Here is an 18,817-nt window from a genome sequence, read left to right as displayed (position 1 = left end):
AAAGTAGCAAATGTCAGTAAAATGGCATTGCTACAAAAATGATTCAAGGACTGGAAAACATGCTTCACTGTGAGAGACTTAAGGAGATGAATTTAGTTATCTCACTGGTAAAAAAAATCAAGAGGTGACTTGAGTGTTATCTCTAAAAATCTAAACAGGGAGAAGATTTTTGGTAGTAGGTGGGTCTTTAAACTATTAGAGAAAAACATAACAAGATCCTGCGGCTGAAAGGTGAAGCTAGAAGTTCAAACTGGAAATAAGGTGCAGATTTTTAAGAGTGAGGGTATTTAACCGTTGGAACAACTTTCCTAGGAATGTGGTAGATCCTCCATCACTTGGAATCTTTAAGTCAGGATTGGCTGTCTTTTTAAAAGATATGCTCTTGTTCAACCACAAATTGGGCAAAATTCAGGAATTATGGGGTGACATTCTATGGCCTGTGTGGTACAGGAGGTCAGACTGGATTATCACGATGGTCCCTTTTGACATTAAAAACTATGAATCTGTGCCACCTACAATATGTGTAGAGATGCTTTCACATCAGTTCAAATTTCCCTGAGTAATTCAATGTGCTACTATTAATAGTTAATACAATCTCATTCTGAACCATGTGTGCGGCTCCTTATTTATTCTATAAAAATGTGAGTGTTACAAAAATTACTTCGCAAATATCGGCTTTGCAAAAAGGGATGATAAAAAGAGACCCACAGTCCCTAATTCCAGGTGGTGATATTTCCCCAAAGCCTATAGTGTGCTTAGGGTTGAACTCAGGTGGACGAGAAAGAGCTACCTCACTTTACTTGAACGTTTCCTTTCTCAGTCCCACATTCACCTGCCTTTAAAATACCACCGAGAAACTGAGGAACAGGATGACTAATGCAACCAAATATTTTTAATAGCTCAGCATGCAGGGCTGATACAGCTTCTGAATCAGGAATCACATTTAGTGTTCTGACTTCCGCTGATGGATGCATGCATTACAATCATATTACCTTGCACAATGAATGTGTATGACCCACATTTCAGTACAGAAGTTGTATGAGATGATGTTTATAACATTTGAGGAGATCATCAACATAGAATTTTTAAAGTTACTTTCAAAAGTCCTTCTCTACTGAAATAGAAGCCAAACAATACAGGCCTGGTTTTTCAGAAGTGCTGAGCTTTCCCAGCTCCCATTGACTCCAGCTGGAGGTTTGGGATGCTTAGAACATCAAGCCCAAGAACAAGCGGCTTGATCCTGCAGGGCGCGGAGGACTCTGGTCCTGATCCGGCAATGCACTTATGCTCAGTTTAACTTTAAGAATGTATGTAATCCCACATATGGCAATGGGGCTAGTCCCATGCTTAAAGTTAAGCACGTGCTGGAGGCCAGAGTGCTGAGCACCTTGCAAAATCAAGCCCTAAGTGTGTGGAGCTCAGTAGTGCTGGGGAAGATTAGCGATCTGATAAGATGTCTTCAGTGTATATTTGTAAATTAAATAACTATTACATTCTTGCCTTTGAAGACCTCAAGAGTTGACATTCAAATTATGTCAGAAATGAGTTTTGTGGCCTCTGTATATTCCTAAGTGGGCCTTTGTCCCCAGCACAGTTTGGCAGACTTGGTGGTGTCTGCTGAGGAGATATGCAAGACCAGAGCACATGTTGTGCATCAGGACTGGGAAATCTTGCTATTGCCTGCCTATACTACTGGGTGAGGCAGATAACAAAGAGAGGGACTACTGACAATCCCTGGCCTCATATTGCTATCCCTCGTGTAGCTGGGGAAGGAATGCCACCTGGTACTTTTCAGTGACTCCATTGGATGGTTCACAGATTCTGTTAATAAAATCTTCATAGGGAGCCATATCTAGTTCTACTCAGCCAGAAAGAGGAGGGTGGTGTTGCAGGGCTGCATGTTGTGATTTTTGAAGGGGCAAAAGTGGAGAATGATTTGGGATCCATATGTCTCACATGGCAACATGCAGTGCCTCGAGGGAGAGCGGGAAGTGCATGGACTCAGATCTTTCCATTCTGAAACATCTCTACAGTCATTAACTGTTTTACTCCTTCTTTTTGTAGCTGTGTATTCATGACAATTACAGAAACAACCCATTCCATAATTTCCGGCACTGCTTCTGTGTGACTCAGATGATGTACAGTATGATCTCACTCTGCAATCTCCAGGTGTGTCTCTGGTTTGTCCACATACCTATCTGTATTTCTGCTTCTATCACCAGACAAATATTCATCCACTAAGAGTCATAAAACCCAGGACATTTTCCTTCCAAAAAGGACCATCATTTTGTTTGTACATGACTCATTAATTTATTGAAAGCAAACAAGAAAACTTTAGGAAACCTAACTATAATTAGTTATAGTGGAAAAAAAGGCTGTTCAAGGTTGGGCAACTAGCCTAGGGCTTGGGAGACCTGGGTTCAAGTTCATGTTCTGCCACAGATTTCCTGTCTGACCTTGAGCAAGTCACTTACCCTCTCTATGCCTCAGTTCTCCACCTGTAAGATGGAGATAATAGCACTGCCCTACCTCAAAGGGGTGTTTGTGAAGATAAATACATTAAGATTGTGAGATGATCAAATATGACAGTAATGGGGCTATGTAAGTACCTAAGATAGGTAGGATGGGTCTCAAAAGTTTAGATAAGTATCCATAAGCACAAGAGCTTTACCAGAAATGACTTAAAGTTCTGGAAACTCAAACTTGGGTAGTTCGCTGCTGGCTCCCTCCCTATGAAACAACTCCCTCAAAAAGCCCCAGCTCTTCTATCTTTGCTGATCAATGCTCCTTCCTCTTTGCTATGCTTCAGGGGAAGAGGACTTCTCCACTCCTCCGGTGTGGTACTCTCTTCAGTGGAAAGCCATGCAGCAGCCGTCCCCTCTCTCTCCCTTTCTCCAGAAGCAGCAGCTGGGAACAGGACCCAGTAGTGTCTCCGCTGAGTGCTCCTTCACACTCCACCCATTCTGGCTCTTCCCCAGTACTTGGGTCCCAGACTACACCATCACCTTCTGAAGCCCCTGAGCCAATTAAACCATGTGCCTGCCTGTGTTCCAGTAGGGCATTCTGGGGAGCATGTATCAGGGGAACTCTAGACTCTCTGGAAGGTTGACAAGAGCTGCAGCAGCAATGGCTAGTACAGAGGCTAAACTGCCACCCAAGGAAGGAAGGAGTTTTACAGTCTTCCTCAAAAGAGGATCTGCCACTGTAGATAAGTGGTTGGGCTGGTCACGGGACATAGTGAAGAGACTCATCGAACAGATCCAGCCATGAAAAGGAGGTTGTGTTTTGTTCTGAAATAAAAAATGTTTCCAGTGGGTTCTTATTTTACCCCAATTGGTTCATCTATGTCTAATTATAATGAGAACTTATTGCCCTGGATTATATGAAAAGTAATTATTTAAATCACGGAATAAAATGCTCAGTCATTTCAGAGACTCTTTCATTTAGTCATCTAGGCCTGAATCAGCAAAGCACTTAAGCAAAAGCTTAACATTAGGAAAATGACAGAGTAATCCCATGGAGACAAGGGGTCGTCCAAGATGCTGCACCCCTATAGCTCTCACTAACTTCTTTGGGATTTGTGAGTACTCAACACCTCTGAAAATCCACAAGACAGCTGGCTGACTGGCATGCCCTGTGGAATGAATTAAGCTTTAGTTATAATACAATAGAATCCTACAAATAGGAAGACTAGAAAACATCTCCTTCTATCATCCTGTCAAAGATATCAGTGATCCAGAGACGTAGTAAAAATCCAGATTTCCAGACAGTAGTTGTGACTGAAGTATATCTGACCTTCAACAGCCCAAGGACTGGCCTCTTTGATTTTAATCTCAAATTTAGGTGTCCCTCTTTAAATTGACCAAAAAGTAGAAAGAACCATCATTCAAGCTAAAGTTGTCTCTTCCTTGTCACTACTTCCCCAGAAGACCCCCAAATCAGGCTGCAGCTCAAAGAAAGAGCGCTTATTAAAGCTGGAAGAACCATTCACAATGTATTAATTTAACCCTTTCTCTGGATGCAGGTAGTCTGACGTTTGTATGAATTTGGGGCCGGTCAAAATCCCAGTGAAGTGACTTTCATGGTCTATGAATTGGGACTTCATTCACTATATAAAATATTTCAGCAAATGTTTTCTGCAAACTAGATTCAGCCTACGGGTTGTTCACGAACCGCTCACTGAAAATATTGCTTTGCATGTTCTATGTTCACGATTCATATTTATTCTGTATGGTCACCTTTGCCAGGTGTATTTTTCCCTCACTGGATGACCTAACATTTCTAAACTGCTTTCACTTCCACACAAAACAAATTTAATTTCATCACAAACCACATTTTGTTCCATGGTAAAATGAATCCCAGATACTGACAAGAATTTGTGTTCTTGTGGATATACATATGAGCAAAACCGCTTCCACGAATATTCATCCTGTTTGGAAGTTGCTGAAATGTTTGTGAAAAATTTTCCTCACTCTCTTCCCATCTCTAGTTAGTGTGAAAGATAATAGTATGTAAATTGTCTTCCAACCGTCCCTCAGCTAGTGTAGACACTGGAATGATTTCTAAAGGCCTGAGTATTAACAACTCTGTGCTTTAAAACATAATATGAATAACTCTCAGACAAAATTCTACTGGCCTCCTCCAAACTGCTTCTATTTAATGCATCAAAGCCGAATCTGAGTCATTTGTTGCTGCAGTGAACAGTGAAATCTTCTTTCTTATCTGCAGTAAATTTAATTAACGAATTATGGTTAATTTTACCCGGGTGACTTGTTTTTCTGAAATGTGAATGTATTGGGGGGAAAAAGTATAGAAATTGTTAGACACTACATTATTATGTTTTTCTTTTGCAGGAGAAATTTCCCCAAATTGATATCTTAATTCTGATGACTGCTGCAGTTTGCCATGATTTGGATCATCCAGGATATAACAACACGTATGTGTGCCCTTTATTTTTTGTTCCTTTCAAATATATCTGGAAAACAATGCAGATCAGCATTTTCTTCTCATGTCCAGAGCAGAGAGTAGGGCAGCTAAGTAGGAATCTACCCACAATGCTCTGCTATTATGGTCAAACACTGACAAGGACAGAGCCACCACTGGTTAGGTTATATGCAACGCTAGCCATTAGCTTACTCAGTCCTGAGCTGAGGCTGCTAACTGTGCTAAACTCTGAAAGGAAAATGGCTCCCTCTTCAATTTTCTCATAAAACTTAGTATTTTCCATTAGAGGAAATTGGCAGCTAGAAAACATCTCAGGTCAAATTCTTTTGTTAATTATGCTATGTAGTAGAAGAATGGTCATATGGTTGAGGCTCAATTACACGGGAAGAGTTTCTGGTTCTTTTCCCAGCTCTGCCAAAGACCTTAAACAAAGCACTTAACCACTGTCTATCTCCATTTGCCCATCTATACAATGGAGCTAGATGGCAGGGATGATCTGAAGGTTACTTCATAAATGTCTGTAAAGCATGGTGTGAGCCTCAGATGGAAAGTGCTAGAAGTGCTAAGCATTATTACTTCTGTGAACTACATATAAACTCTAATTTACTTGTATTCAGCTATTAAATAAGGGCCTGATCCAATTTGCATTGAGCTCCATGAGCATCTTTCCACTGACTTTACTGGGAGTTAGTGGGAGTCAAGCCTGTGAGCTAAAAAGAAGAAGAGTCCCCTCTATCCTTCCCCCATATGTTTTTAAGTTATAGAAATTCAGTAATAACAAGTAAATAAAGAGAGTCTTTGAAACGATGTGGAAGTATGATCATTTTCTCAAAAAAATATTTGGATTTAATATTAACTGTTGCAATAATTTATTATTAATTAATTAGGTATTCACAACAATATACATAAAAATAACCAATGTCTAATGTGTAATGTATGTTTTTAAGTATCGGGTGTAGGCAACGTGTGAGACCTCACTATTTTCCTTCACATCAGCTACCAGATTAATGCCCGAACAGAGCTTGCCGTGCGCTACAATGACATGTCCCCACTGGAGAACCATCACTGTGCTGTGGCTTTCCAGATCATTGCCCAGCCAGAATGCAACATTTTCTCCAATGCTACCCAGGAACAATTCAAACGGATAAGACAGGTATGAATGTTGATCCAGAAGGGAGGTATGACATGCAAACCGCTCTTGAAGTTTCAGTGTGCACAAATCTACCTTCTGAACAGTCCAACAGAATAATTCCATCAAGAGGTTGGAACTGAATAATCTCAAACTTGAAGTAACACAGAGAGATTCCTGGGCTATTTCTCTAGCAACTCTCGTTGGACAGTTGAGCTGACCTTCCTTGGGGTACCAATGAGCAAAGTTTGACTCTTAAACTTATCCTCTTCTGTGTAGAAACTTACATTATGAAAAGAGTTGTTAGGATGTGACTGTAACTAGGCCAACTTGCTCATATGGTAACAACTTAACCATTAGGAGAACATTATGCTGAACTTAAACAGGGAGTTCAAACTGGAGACAATTTGTAAAGACATAAACAAATATTCACCTCCTACACATTTTATCATCTTTTTTTTCCCCATTTTTCATCAGTATTAAAAATATTTGTGTTTGCACAAAAGCTTCAACCTGTGGAGCCCATCTCTTTTTCTGTTGCGTGAGGCAGTGAAGTCATAAGAATAAATTCACAATATTTTCCGTGACCACAAACTAAGATGTAATTCGCATAGTATTATGGGCCAAATTCCGCCCTCAGATTCATGGATGCAACTCTCCCATCCATTTTAAATGAAAATGCAGAAATGCAAAACTGCCATTGACTTCTGTGGGACCAAGCTTGGGCCTCAGCATGTAGAATTGAGCTTTTAGTTTATTTCTTTGTGCACTTTGCATTCATACTAAAAATCAAACAAAGCTCAGAACAAGAAGCAGTAGTTTCTCCAGCATATAATTATACAAAACCAATTACATAGTTAGTCATTCTCTTATGTCACTGTGAATTCTTTAAATTAATGGTCTACTTTGTCAAGTGGCCTCAAGTATGAAAGTTCCTCTTTCAATGGTGCTGATGTGATACATCTGTTCTTCTTGTCTGTGTTCTATCATAAGGTATTTGTGTTAATTTAAGCACATTTCTTTACACAGCAATAGCTATGCCTTGTGAGACGTTAAATCAATGTATTATTATTATTTGTTTTGATAGGGGATAATTACATTAATCCTGGCAACAGACATGGCAAGACATGCAGAAATACTGGACTCTTTCAAAGAAAAAATGGATAATTTTGATTACTCAAATGAGGAACATGTCACCTGTGTAAGGAGATTACATGTTTATCATTTTTCAGTGCCTACCATGGTTCGCAGTGATACTGCTACATTCTAAACTTTGGTTTTGGCCTAATCATGCAAGATGTTGAGTAGAAGTAGTCAGAATTTTTCTGTCAAAATGGGTTTTTTCAACAGAAAATGCAGTTTCTGCAAACTTGAAATTTTCTGTGTGGGGAAAAGATTTTGACAAGAAAAAAATCCAAATGAAATAGTTTGTTTTGGGTTGGATCAATCTGAATTGAATACTTGGATAGCTCCCCTCAGTGTAGCATATAAGTGCCTCCAACACCCCTCTGAGGTAGAGAAGTACTACTTTTACAGCTGGAGAAGTGAGACCCAGAGAGACTAAGTGACTTGCCCCAGGTCTCACAGGAAATCCTTGGCAGAGCAAGGTATTGGCCGAGCTCTCCCTAATCCCAGCCTAGCTACCTAACTATGGAACCATCCTTCCTACCCTTTTGGGGTGTCACTGTGAGTGGGTACCAAGTGCAGGGAAATGTGTGCCTAAAAACAACCGTTTGCACTGTAACGTTAAAAGAAACGTCAAAGTATTTCTGTAGATTTTTATAAAAGCTTTTTCCCCAAAAAACAATGAGAAGTCTGGGGTCACTTGATACAAAGAAAGTCTAGATTTCTCTTTCAGATTTTGAAATCTTAGAGTCATCTGAGCAAGAAATAATTACTGTATCTGTCTGGATATAAATTCTTAGTTTCATTCTAGTCTCCATTACATCCATCATAACAATACTTTGCTCTAGCCCTAATCTAATTCCCATTGAACTCAGTGGGAATCTTTCCACTGACATTAATGAGGGTGGGATCAGGCCCCTATAGTGTCTTCCCTCCAGGAATGTCAAAGCCCTTTACAGTCATTCATGGATTAAGCCTCCCATGGAGTAGGTAACCATTATCCCCCTTTCACAGAAAGGAAAACTGAGACACAGAGGGGTTAAGTGACTTGCCAAAGATCATACAGGAAATATGTGGCAGGCAGAACCAGGAATCAAATCTCTCTAGGTAGAAGGAAGAGAAACCAGATCAGTCTTGTGCCTTAGCCATAAGACTATCCTTCTTGTCTGAGATCATTTCCCTCTGCCTCTCTAAAAATGAAGGACTCATAGCTTCTATGGCTTCTGTAAAGGCAAAGAGGCAGGCTTCTATATTACCAGAGTGTTAAAGTATTTTTCCTTCTTCAGTTGAAGATGGTTCTGATAAAATGTTGTGATATCTCAAATGAAGTCCGCCCGATGGAAGTAGCGGAACCGTGGGTAGACTGCTTATTAGAGGAGTATTTTATGCAGGTAAGAATGAGAGACAGAGACACAGATACACAATCATCATCATCATAATAGTAATTCCTATTTTAACTATAGCTGACAGCTGACTGGTACTACTGTATGACAATCCAGTGCCACAAGGATGAGGAGGTTTCTTTTGCATAAGGTGACAGAAGTGTGGCATAAGACAGTATAAAGAAAAGGAGTACTTGTAGCACCTTAGAGACTAACCAATTTATTTGAGCATGAGCTTTCGTGAGCTACAGCTCACTTCATCAGATATGTTCAGAATAAAAGTTACTGTGATTGACTGCAATTTGTAAGATTAATGACAATAATGTAGAAATGCTAATGTCATTGGACTGCAGCTTGTTCTCACTAATAGGGCTGTCTTGTGAGTTTTTTGGCATGTAAACCCTTGTCAAGCCAAAAGGGCAAGAAGCGTGAGTATAGAAAAAGTCAATTAAATGTGCAGTATTAAATGGTCCAAGTTTAAATTATATCCGTGATGATTTGAAATGCCCAAGGCTGCATAGGATGAACATTTGCTTTAAAAATGAAAACATTCTGATTATTTCCAAAGGACACCATCAACTTCATTAGTCCTGAAAAGTCAGCTTATGCTCCCAAAACAGTTGCTTCTTTCTGGATTCCCATCCCTCTCTAGTGTGGCTTCTTGTAGTATAAAGCAACATTAAAACTAACAGTAATCCTCTGCTCTCTCCTACCCAAGCCAAGCTGTCTGTGAAGTAGCTGGGAGCATGCAAAGCTTTATCGTGATTGGAGGAACAAGATGCCAGAGTTTTCTTCTATTTTTTTTAACATTTTCCCTGTGCTGAAGGAATCAATTTGACAAAGAAATGACATTAGACGTATCCAAAGGGGAAGGCTTGACAATAGGGAATCTTAATGACAATTAGCTCATTGTCTCTGCAATATTTTTATGCAAAATAAAATGATCTGTCTCTGCACTTTATTGTCTTCCTCACCCTAATATCTGACCCAAAGTACTACTGTACACACATTATTAAAGCAAGTCTGACAGATGAGAGTAAATTCTGGCAATGAAGTTAAAGGGGTGTCAATTTTTGGCGTATTCTGTGCCCTTCTTACTAACTATGCGCTTATAGGACAGTCCAATCACCATAGACCCATTTAAGTCAATGGAGCTACGCTGATTTATACTAGCTAAGGATCCAGCCCATTATTTGTAAAGATCTTTCCAAAGTTTGGCACACAGAGATACATCCCTCCCTGAATCTATATGTACTAGGAGCCACTTGATAGACTAGAAACACTCAACCATTTTTGATCATGGTTGGCTAGTTGTAGCCTAATACCCAAAAGAATAATTCTCCAGAGGAGAAGGAAGTCAAGGTCCCTTTCCCTCTTATGTAGAATGGCTAAGGGCTAGATTCTGTTACCTTGTCTCACACTGAGTAGTGCTTTACTCCACAAGAAGTCCCATGGATTTTGGGATTTGTATGCCTCTGAGTATCTCCCTCTTACGGTATGTCTATACTGTAGCAGGGAGCAAGTGCAACCCATGCCTGCTTGGTGTGGCACTCTGTCCCCCTCTAGTGGCAGCTAGAGATTGATGAGTCTGCTATAGCCTGGGCTAAGAGGCATGTCTTTTAGCTCATGCAGTAGAGGCTCATGCATTAAGCTCCAGAGGTCCCAGGTTTGATCCTGGCCGACAACGACCGGGGTCTGTTGGTGTTACACAAGCTTCTTAAGCCAGGCAGGCAGACTTGTGCTAGTGGGCTTACACTAAATATAGCTGTGTGGACATTGCACTAGCAGAGGCTTGAGCTAGCCACCTGAGCTCAAGCCCACCCTGCCTCCTGGGTTCGAGGTGAGGTGGCTAGCCTCCTCCAATGCCAAAACAGCCACACAGCTATTTTTAGCACTCTAGCTCGAGTCCCACTAGAGTTAATCAGTCTACATGGGCTGTGAGGCTCGCTCCTGACTGCATACATACCCTTATGGCCTTGTTATAATAGGATACGTTTCTGTACATGCAGCATTTGTGAAAAACCAAAAGAAACAACAATACAAAGGTTATTAAAACAATAAGAGTCAGCTTCTAAAATGTATGACACACAGTTTCCCTTTCATTTGCTGTTGTCACATACACCATTGAGGCATGTGTATAGGATATCAGTGATCTAGTTACTGGTCTGCAAACAGTTTGTGTTTTGCTGCCCTCACAGTCTCCCTGTTGATAATAATCTTTGTTAACTATTGAATCTGTCCTAGAGTGACCGAGAAAAGTCTGAGGGACTTCCAGTGGCACCTTTCATGGACCGAGATAAAGTGACCAAACCAACAGCACAGATCGGGTTCCTTAAGTTTGTCCTGATCCCAATGTTTGAAACAGTAACAAAGGTACGTTATTAAGGTTCTAAGATGCCTGCAGGAACTGAGAACATTTCAGCTTTGGTTTTGCTAAACATTTAGTCAGCCAGTGACACCTCCTCTTACTCCATTTTTATCATTTACAGGTAAATAAATATTTAAAGAAATGATAGTTTGACTCTTCTCACTTTTGTTTAGCTTTTTCCAGAAGTTGACGAAGTGATGCTCCAACCTCTTTGGGAATCCAGGGACCGCTACGAGGAATTAAAACAACTAGATGATACTATGAAAGAGGCAAGCTATACATACCTAGAACTGGGTGACATATTTCAGTCAAATCTTAAATTTGCTCAAAAATTCAGTGAGAAGTGACCAAAACTGTTTGTGAATATGGCTTGACTTCAGCAAATAGTTTTCGCCGAATACATTTTTTTTTAAGTTGAAAAAGTCTAAATGGTTTATTTTGGGTTTTTAAAGGCAAAATGTTTTGACTTTTCATGTCAAAACAACATTTCTTTTTGAAATCTAGCTCCATTTGTTCAAATTTTTATTTAAAAGGGTAAAAACACCTGAAAACGTAACAAAATAAAAACAGTTGTTTCACTCAAATTACATATTTTGCTCAAGCCAAAGTGATTTTTTTCAGTCTTTTTGTTTCATCAAGAAAAAACAAACAAAAAAATCTGTTTCAATTCCAAACAAACTGATTTTGTGGATTTGAACTGAAAAATTGATTATTCTCTCAGCTCTGTACATACACTCTGGGTGGTACTAAGAAGTGAAACAGACAGTTCAAGTTCTTCAGTTTGATGATATTTATTGCTTTTGATTATATCTATGGTCACTTTTTCTTCCTATATATTTGTAAAGCACCAGGCATACCTATGCCACAAGATCATTAATAATAATTATAAACAGAAAGAGCAAGAGAAGCAGCCATGATACCTTACCACAGAAAAGAAAATGGCAAAAAAATTCTGGGTGCACAGAATGAGTCATTCAAAAGAGCCTGCCGAGATATCACCAGATGTCACTGGCATTATACCAGGAATTGCTCTTTCTCTCTCTTATACTGCACACACACCTGCACAAACACACATACCATACAATACAATTAAACAAACGGCCACATTAATTCATTTTATGGCCCAGGTTAAACTATCTATCAATGGTATTTACCAGATGTCTCTCCCGTTGGCATGTAAGACCTCGGAGAGCTTTGATGATATTTGTAACCAGGTGCCAGGTCTTTCGGCTCTCTCTGACCTGGGCCAAATCCTCTTCAGCACTGGGCAAGCAGGGGAATCACAGTGCTGTCATGCTTGGTCCTGCTCCCATTGAAGTCAATGACAGAGCCACCATTGACTTCAGTGATACAGAATGATGCCCTTAGTGCTCAGACTGTGACCTCTGCTCCTGAGTCCTCTCCCTCTGAGGTCAGAGTTTAGGTTTCTTTTCCTCTTGTCATGATGCCCAACAGCAGGTAACCCCAAATTCACTACATCCAAATCCAGTTACATTACACAAAAGCAGAGTTTATGGGCACAGGAGAGAAAACAGAAAAATCCGAAAATAAATTAGGATTGTGAATAAGCTCATCTAGGTGGATGCTCTGATAAAAGCACTGATCGAGGGGCACAAAGCTGGCACTACAAAGTATGGAAATAGGAGGACTTGTGGCACCTTAGAGACTTAACAAATTTATTTGAGCATAAGCTTTCGTGAGCTACAGCTCACTTCATCGGATGCGTGCAGTGGAAAATACAGTGGGGAGATTTATATACACAGAGAACATGAAACAATGGGTGTTACCATACACACTGTAACAAGAGTGATCAAGTAAGATGAAGTGAGCTGTAGCTCACGAAAGCTTATGCTCAAATAAATGTGTTAGTCTCTAAGGTGCCACAAGTACTCCTTTTCTCTTTGTGAATACAGACTAACATGGCTGCTACTCTGAAACAGGTAAGGTGAGTTATTATCAGCAGGAGAGCCGGTGGGGGGGGGGGAACCTTTTGTAGTGATAATCAAGGTGGGCCATTTCCAGCAGTTAACAAGAACATCTGAGGAACAGCGTGAGGGGGAGGGGGGAAATAAACATGGGGAAATAGTTTTACTTTGTCTAATGACCCATCCACTCCCAGTCTTTATTCAAGCCTAAGTTAATTGTATCCAGTTTGCAAATTAATTCCAATTCAGCAGTCTCTCATTGGAGTCTGTTTCTGAAATTTTTTTGTTGAAGAATTGCCACTTTTAGGTCTGTAATCGAGTGACCAAAGAGATTGAAATGTTCTCCAACTGGTTTTTGAATGTTATAATTCTTGACATCTGATTTGTGTCCATTTATTCTTTTACGTAGAGACTGTCCAGTTTGGCCAATGTACATGGCAGAGGGGCATTGCTTGCACATGATGGCATATATCACATTGGTAGATGTGCAGGTGAACAAGCCTCTGATAGTGTGGCTGATGTGATTAGGCCCTATGATGGTGTCCCCTGAATAGGTATGTGGACAGAGTTGGCAACGGGCTTTGTTGCAAGGATAGATTCCTGGGTTAGTGGTTCTGTTGTGTGGTGTGTGGTTGCTGGTGAGTATTTGCTTCAGGTTGGGGGGCTGTGTGTAAGCAAGGACTGGCCTGTCTCCCAAGATCTGTGAGAGTGATGGGACATCCTTCAGGATAGGTTGTAGATCCTTGATGATGCATGGGAGTGCATGGGTCATTACACAAAGTAAAACTATTTCCCCATGTTTATTTCCCTCCCCCGCCCTGCGCGTTCCCCCCTTCCCCCTCCCACTATTCCTCAGACGTTCTTGTTAACTGCTGGAAATGGCCCACCTTGATTATCACTACCAAAGGTTCACACACACACACACCCGCTCTCCTGCTGGTAATGGCTCACCTTACCTGATCACTTTTGTTACAGTGTGTATGGTAACACCCATTGTTTCATTTTCTCTGTGTATATAAAATCTCCCCACTGTATTTTCTACTGCATGCATCTGATGAAGTGAGCTGTAGCTCACGAAAGCTTATGCTCTTAATAAATTGGTTAGTCTCTAAGGTGCAACAAGTCCTCCGTTTCTTTTTTTTTAGGAAGGACAGTTCCTTCTCCAAGGAGCTCAGATTCTAATTCTGATTAAGAGTGGAGAGGAACAGAACACAGGTCTTGTGGGGAGAGTTATATAAGGGCAAATAAAATCTTGTGGAAATTCTCAAGTCTACAACAGAAACATGAAACATTCCTTAAAAAAACTAAAAATAAGTTCAAGGTGATAGTGAGGGCTTTGAGAAGTTTTGAGAAGTTTCAAGCTGAAGTGAATTTCTATACCTGAAATGTAAAGCTGTCAAAAACAGAGTTTCTATGGAAACTGATAGAGCCTTAATTACAGTATATCGGCACAAGGAGTGCTGGTATAATGAGAACTGTGTAAACTCAGAAATGCCATCAAACAAATAGCAGGTAACGAACAATCTCAGAAATTAAGTCAACAGATAATGAGAAATACTGAGGTGCACTTTCTCCAGTCAAGTACCATAGTTATTTTGGATTCAATGGGGCCCGTGATGCACCAAATTGGTGTATACTATTGCATTAGAGATTCAGCTGATATCTTATTGAGGATTAGTGATCAGCTAGCTGTAGCAGTCTGTCTGGGATGTGCCAGTGGTGATATTTGTTCTGTTTTGCTCTTTATTCTAGTTGCAAAAGAAGAAAAGTGCAAGTTTGACAACTGAGAGCACACAGAAGTGAAAAGAAAAACACTCTTAGCTACACAAAAGTCACAAGGTGAGTGAGTTTGTTTTTAAAATATTTTAAAAGTAGACACACATGGACAGAAGATGGTGCAGCTCAACTGACTTCAGTGAACCTGTCCCTTCTTGTGCCCCTAGAGAATTTGGCCAGGAGTCCATCCACATAAGATGAAGTTTTAGCAACCACCCTTTTCTGGAAAATGATTCACAGAAGTCAACAACAACAACAAAAAAGTCTTTCTGATTCATGCACTAAATACCTGTAGGCAGCCATATGACAATTACAGCATTATCTAACTAATCTTTGTATCCTAATATTTATGAGTCAGTGGGTGTAGCATGCTGCACATGCTTTGTTTAGAATCATAGAATATCAGGGTTGGAAGGGACCTCAGGAGGTCATATAGTCCAACCCCCTGCTCAAAGCAGGACCGATCCCCAACTAAATCATCCCAGCCAGGCCTTTGTCAAGCCTGACCTTAAAAACCTCTAAGGAAGGAGATTCCACCACCTCTCTAGGTAACCATTCCAGTGTTTCACCACCCTCTTAGTGAAAAAGGTTTTCCTAATATCCAACTTAAACCTCCCCCACTGCAACTTGACACCATTACTCCTTGTTCTGTCATCAGCTACCACTGAGAACAGTCTAGATCCATCCTCTTTGGAACCCCCTTTCAGGTAATTGAAAGCAGCTATTAAATCCCCGCTCATTCTTCTCTTCCGCAGACTAAACAATCCCAGTTCCCTCAGCCTCTCCTCATAACTCATATGTTCCAGTCCCCTAATCATTTTTGTTGCCCTCCGCTGGACATTTTCCAATTTTTCCACATCCTTCTTGTAGTGTGGGGCCCAAAACTGGACACAGTACTCCAGATGAGGCCTCACCAATGTCGAATAGAGGGGAACGATCACGTCCTTCGATCTACTGGCAATGCCCCTTCGTATACATCCCAAAATGCCATTGGCCTTCTTGGCAACAAGGGCACACTGCTGACTCATATGCAGCTTCTCGTCCACTGTAACCCCTAGGTCCTTTTCTGCAGAACTGCTGCCGAGCCATTCGGTCCCTAGTCTGTAGCAGTGCATGGGGTTCTTCCGTCCTAAGTGCAGGACTCTGCACTTGTCCTTGTTGAACCTCATCAGATTTCTTTTGGCCCAATCCTCTAATTTGTCTAGGTCCCTCTGTATCCTATCCCTACCCTCCAGCGTATCTACCTCTCCTCCCAGTTTAGTGTCATCTGCAAACTTGCTGAGGGTGCAATCCACACCATCTTCCAGATCATTTATGAAGATATTGAACAAAACCTGCCCGAGGACCGACCCTTGGGGCACTCCACTTGATACTGGCTGCCAACTAGACATGGAGCCATTGATCACTACCCGTTGAGCCCGACAATCTAGCCAACTTTCTATCCACCTTATAGTCCATTCATCCAGCCCATACTTCTTTAACTTGCTGGCAAGAATACTGTGGGAGACCATGTCAAAAGCTTTGCTAAAGTCAAGGAACAACACGTCCACCGCTTTCCCCTCATCCACAGAGCCAGTTATCTCGTCATAGAAGGCAATTAGATTAGTCAGGCATGACTTGCCCTTGGTGAATCCATGCTGACTGTTCCTGATCACTTTCCTGTCCTCTAAGTGGTTCAGAATTGATTCCTTGAGGACCTGCTCCATGATCTTTCCAGGGACTGAGGTGAGGCTGACAGGCCTGTAGTTCCCAGGATCCTCTTTCTTCCCTTTTTTTTTTCTGCCCTGCCTGTCCTTCCTGAACAGTTTATATCCATCCATGACAGTACTCCAGTCATGTGAGTTATCCCACCAAGTCTCTATTCCAATCACATCATAATTCCTTGACTGTGCCAGGACTTCCAGTTCTCCCTGCTTGTTTCCCAGGCTTCTTGCATTTGTGTATAGGCACTTGAGATAACTCGCTGACCGTCCCTCTTTCTCAGTACGAGGCAGGAGCCCTGCCCTCTCGTGCGCTTCTGCTTCCTCCTGGTATCCCACGTCCCCACTTACCTGAGGGCTTTGGTTTCCTTCTCCCAGTGAACCTAGTTTAAACCCTCCTCACTAGGTTAGCCAGCCTACTTGCGAAGATGCTCTTCCCTCTCTTCGTTAGGTGGAGCCCGTCTCTGCCTAGCACTCCTCCTTCTTGGAACACCATCCCATGGTCAAAGAATCCAAAGCCTTCTCTCCGACACCACCTGTGTAGCCATTCGTTGACTTCCACGATTCGACGGTCCTTACCCCGGCCTTTTCTTTCCACGGGGAGGATGGACGAGAAGACCACTTGCGCCTCAAACTCCTTTATCCTTCTTCCCAGAGCCACGTAGTCCGCAGTGATCTGCTCAAGGTCATTCTTGGCAGTATCATTGGTGCCCACGTGGAGAAGCAGGAAGGGGTAGCGATCTGAGGGCTTGATGAGTCTCGACAGTCTCTCCGTCACATCGTGAACCCTAGCTCCTAACAAGCAGCAGACTTCTCGGTTTACCTAGCAATATTCCAGAGATTATGACCTAACAGTGTATTTATCTATATAATCTTCTGAATTGTATTATGTTTAGTTGACATTTAATATATTTGATCTGAATTTCCCTTCTGTACCAGAACAGAATTGTTGAGACCTTAAAGGTCTGTTGTGTTTGTTCACGGAGTGGACTGATGCAGCTAAGTATCATGGGATCCTTCAGCCCAGAGGAAAGATGGTAGAAAGCTGCCGAGACCACGTCAAGAACGTATTTTCTAAGAACTGTTGCTATCTTCATGGACACAAAAAAAGGAAACTTTGATGTATAGAATTTTTTTATTTTTCAACTGCTCTTCTAAATAAAATATTCTTATACAAACCTGGGTGGTGTAATTATTTCCTTTCATAGATGTGTATATAAAGAACTGCTCCTGTTCCCAAAGAAAAATGTTTTCATATGTACATGGAGGAAAGGAATGGGTGTTGGACCTTTTAGAGGAGCCATTTTATAAACATTTGTGTGTGGTATAGTGTGTGTCATAACAATAAGAACAGAAAAATGCTTTATTATTCATGTATGGTTATGTAAATATTAGGAGCCAAATCCTGCCACAGGACACTAACCCTCACATGAAGAAAAGGAGGACTTGTGGCACCTTAGAGACTAACCAATTTATTTGAGCATAAGCTTTCGCGAGCTACAGCTCACTTCATCGGATGCATGCAGTGGAAAATACAGTGGGGAGATTTATATACACCGAGAACATGAAACAATGGGTGTTACCATACACATTGTAAGGAGAGTGATCAGGTAGGTTAGCTATTACCAGCAGGAGAGCCGGGGGGTGGGGGAACCTTTTGTAGGGATAATCAAAGGAAAGAGAGAAAAAAGTTTGACTCTGGTGGTCTAGGGGTGTTGATATGCACTGACATGTGGGAGAGGCAGGTTTATTTACTAGGCCTAGTCCCTCCCGCCCCTGCCAGCCTACTGAGGGCCAGATTGTAATTGATCCCTGTGCAAGAGCACAAGGAGGGGAGGAGGAGGAGGGGTAAGGAGCCGTTGTTTCTTGTGCCCCCATTGCAGGGGTTAGCCGCAATTTTAGTCCCGGAGCAACCCTGAGTGCAGGAACTGGTCCCTGCTAGCACCGGCTGGGACACTAGCTGCCAGAGTTGGCCAGCTGCACAGCAGAGTCCCCCCGCTGGGCGGTATCCAGGGGTGTGCTCTGTCTGTGTGACAGCTGCCCTCTTGGCTGACACACGGGGAACTGGACAGGAGATGTCCAAAGCTAAAAACATGAGCTGCTACAGCTTGCGCTAAACAGCCAAAGCTCTGGAGTTCGGGACTGCAACAAACTCCTATCCTCTGTATCTTGACACAGAGGGGCAGATGTAGCCCGTGTTCACCCAGGGTTACATCTGCACGCAAGGGAATTCCTAGCAGCATGCACAGTAGTGTCAGTGCTGGAGTGGTGCTCCTCCATTCCACCCCCAAGGAAGGTTCATGGCTAGTAGCCACAACAGAGCCTGGAACGGGCTTCCACACGTATTACCGAGGGCAGAATTTGGCCCTTGGTTTTTAAATCTTCACATGACAGAAGCGTAAGAAGTATTGCACTGTAGCTTTCACATAGGTATGTTTTTAATCAGACTCTTGTGGTGGAAGAAAACA

The 18,817-nt window shown here is 41.7% G+C and overlaps 1 protein-coding gene across 3 annotated transcripts in view; it reads left to right on the top strand.

Moving 5' to 3' along the window:
• PDE9A (phosphodiesterase 9A) overlaps positions 1–17,527 on the top strand; it is a 90,915-nt gene extending 73,388 nt beyond the window's left edge. For 2 of the 3 annotated variants that reach the window (XM_048865468.2, XM_048865485.2), the window contains 9 exons: positions 2,065–2,169; positions 4,854–4,936; positions 5,941–6,097; positions 7,161–7,274; positions 8,485–8,589; positions 10,825–10,953; positions 11,122–11,217; positions 14,626–14,712; positions 17,289–17,527. In XM_048865468.2, coding sequence (XP_048721425.1) covers positions 2,065–2,169; positions 4,854–4,936; positions 5,941–6,097; positions 7,161–7,274; positions 8,485–8,589; positions 10,825–10,953; positions 11,122–11,217; positions 14,626–14,676 — 840 coding nt within the window. In that variant the 3' untranslated portion in view covers positions 14,677–14,712; positions 17,289–17,527. The remainder of the gene's footprint in view (positions 1–2,064; positions 2,170–4,853; positions 4,937–5,940; positions 6,098–7,160; positions 7,275–8,484; positions 8,590–10,824; positions 10,954–11,121; positions 11,218–14,625; positions 14,713–17,288) is intronic. The other variant, XM_048865477.2, reaches the window with a different exon arrangement.
• The last annotated feature ends 1,290 nt before the right edge of the window (positions 17,528–18,817 follow it).

This window comes from Caretta caretta, chromosome 1, assembly GCF_965140235.1.
Source record: "Caretta caretta isolate rCarCar2 chromosome 1, rCarCar1.hap1, whole genome shotgun sequence".
In the NCBI taxonomy this organism is placed as follows: domain Eukaryota; kingdom Metazoa; phylum Chordata; order Testudines; family Cheloniidae; genus Caretta; species Caretta caretta.
This window is presented reverse-complemented; position numbering and strand designations above follow the sequence as displayed.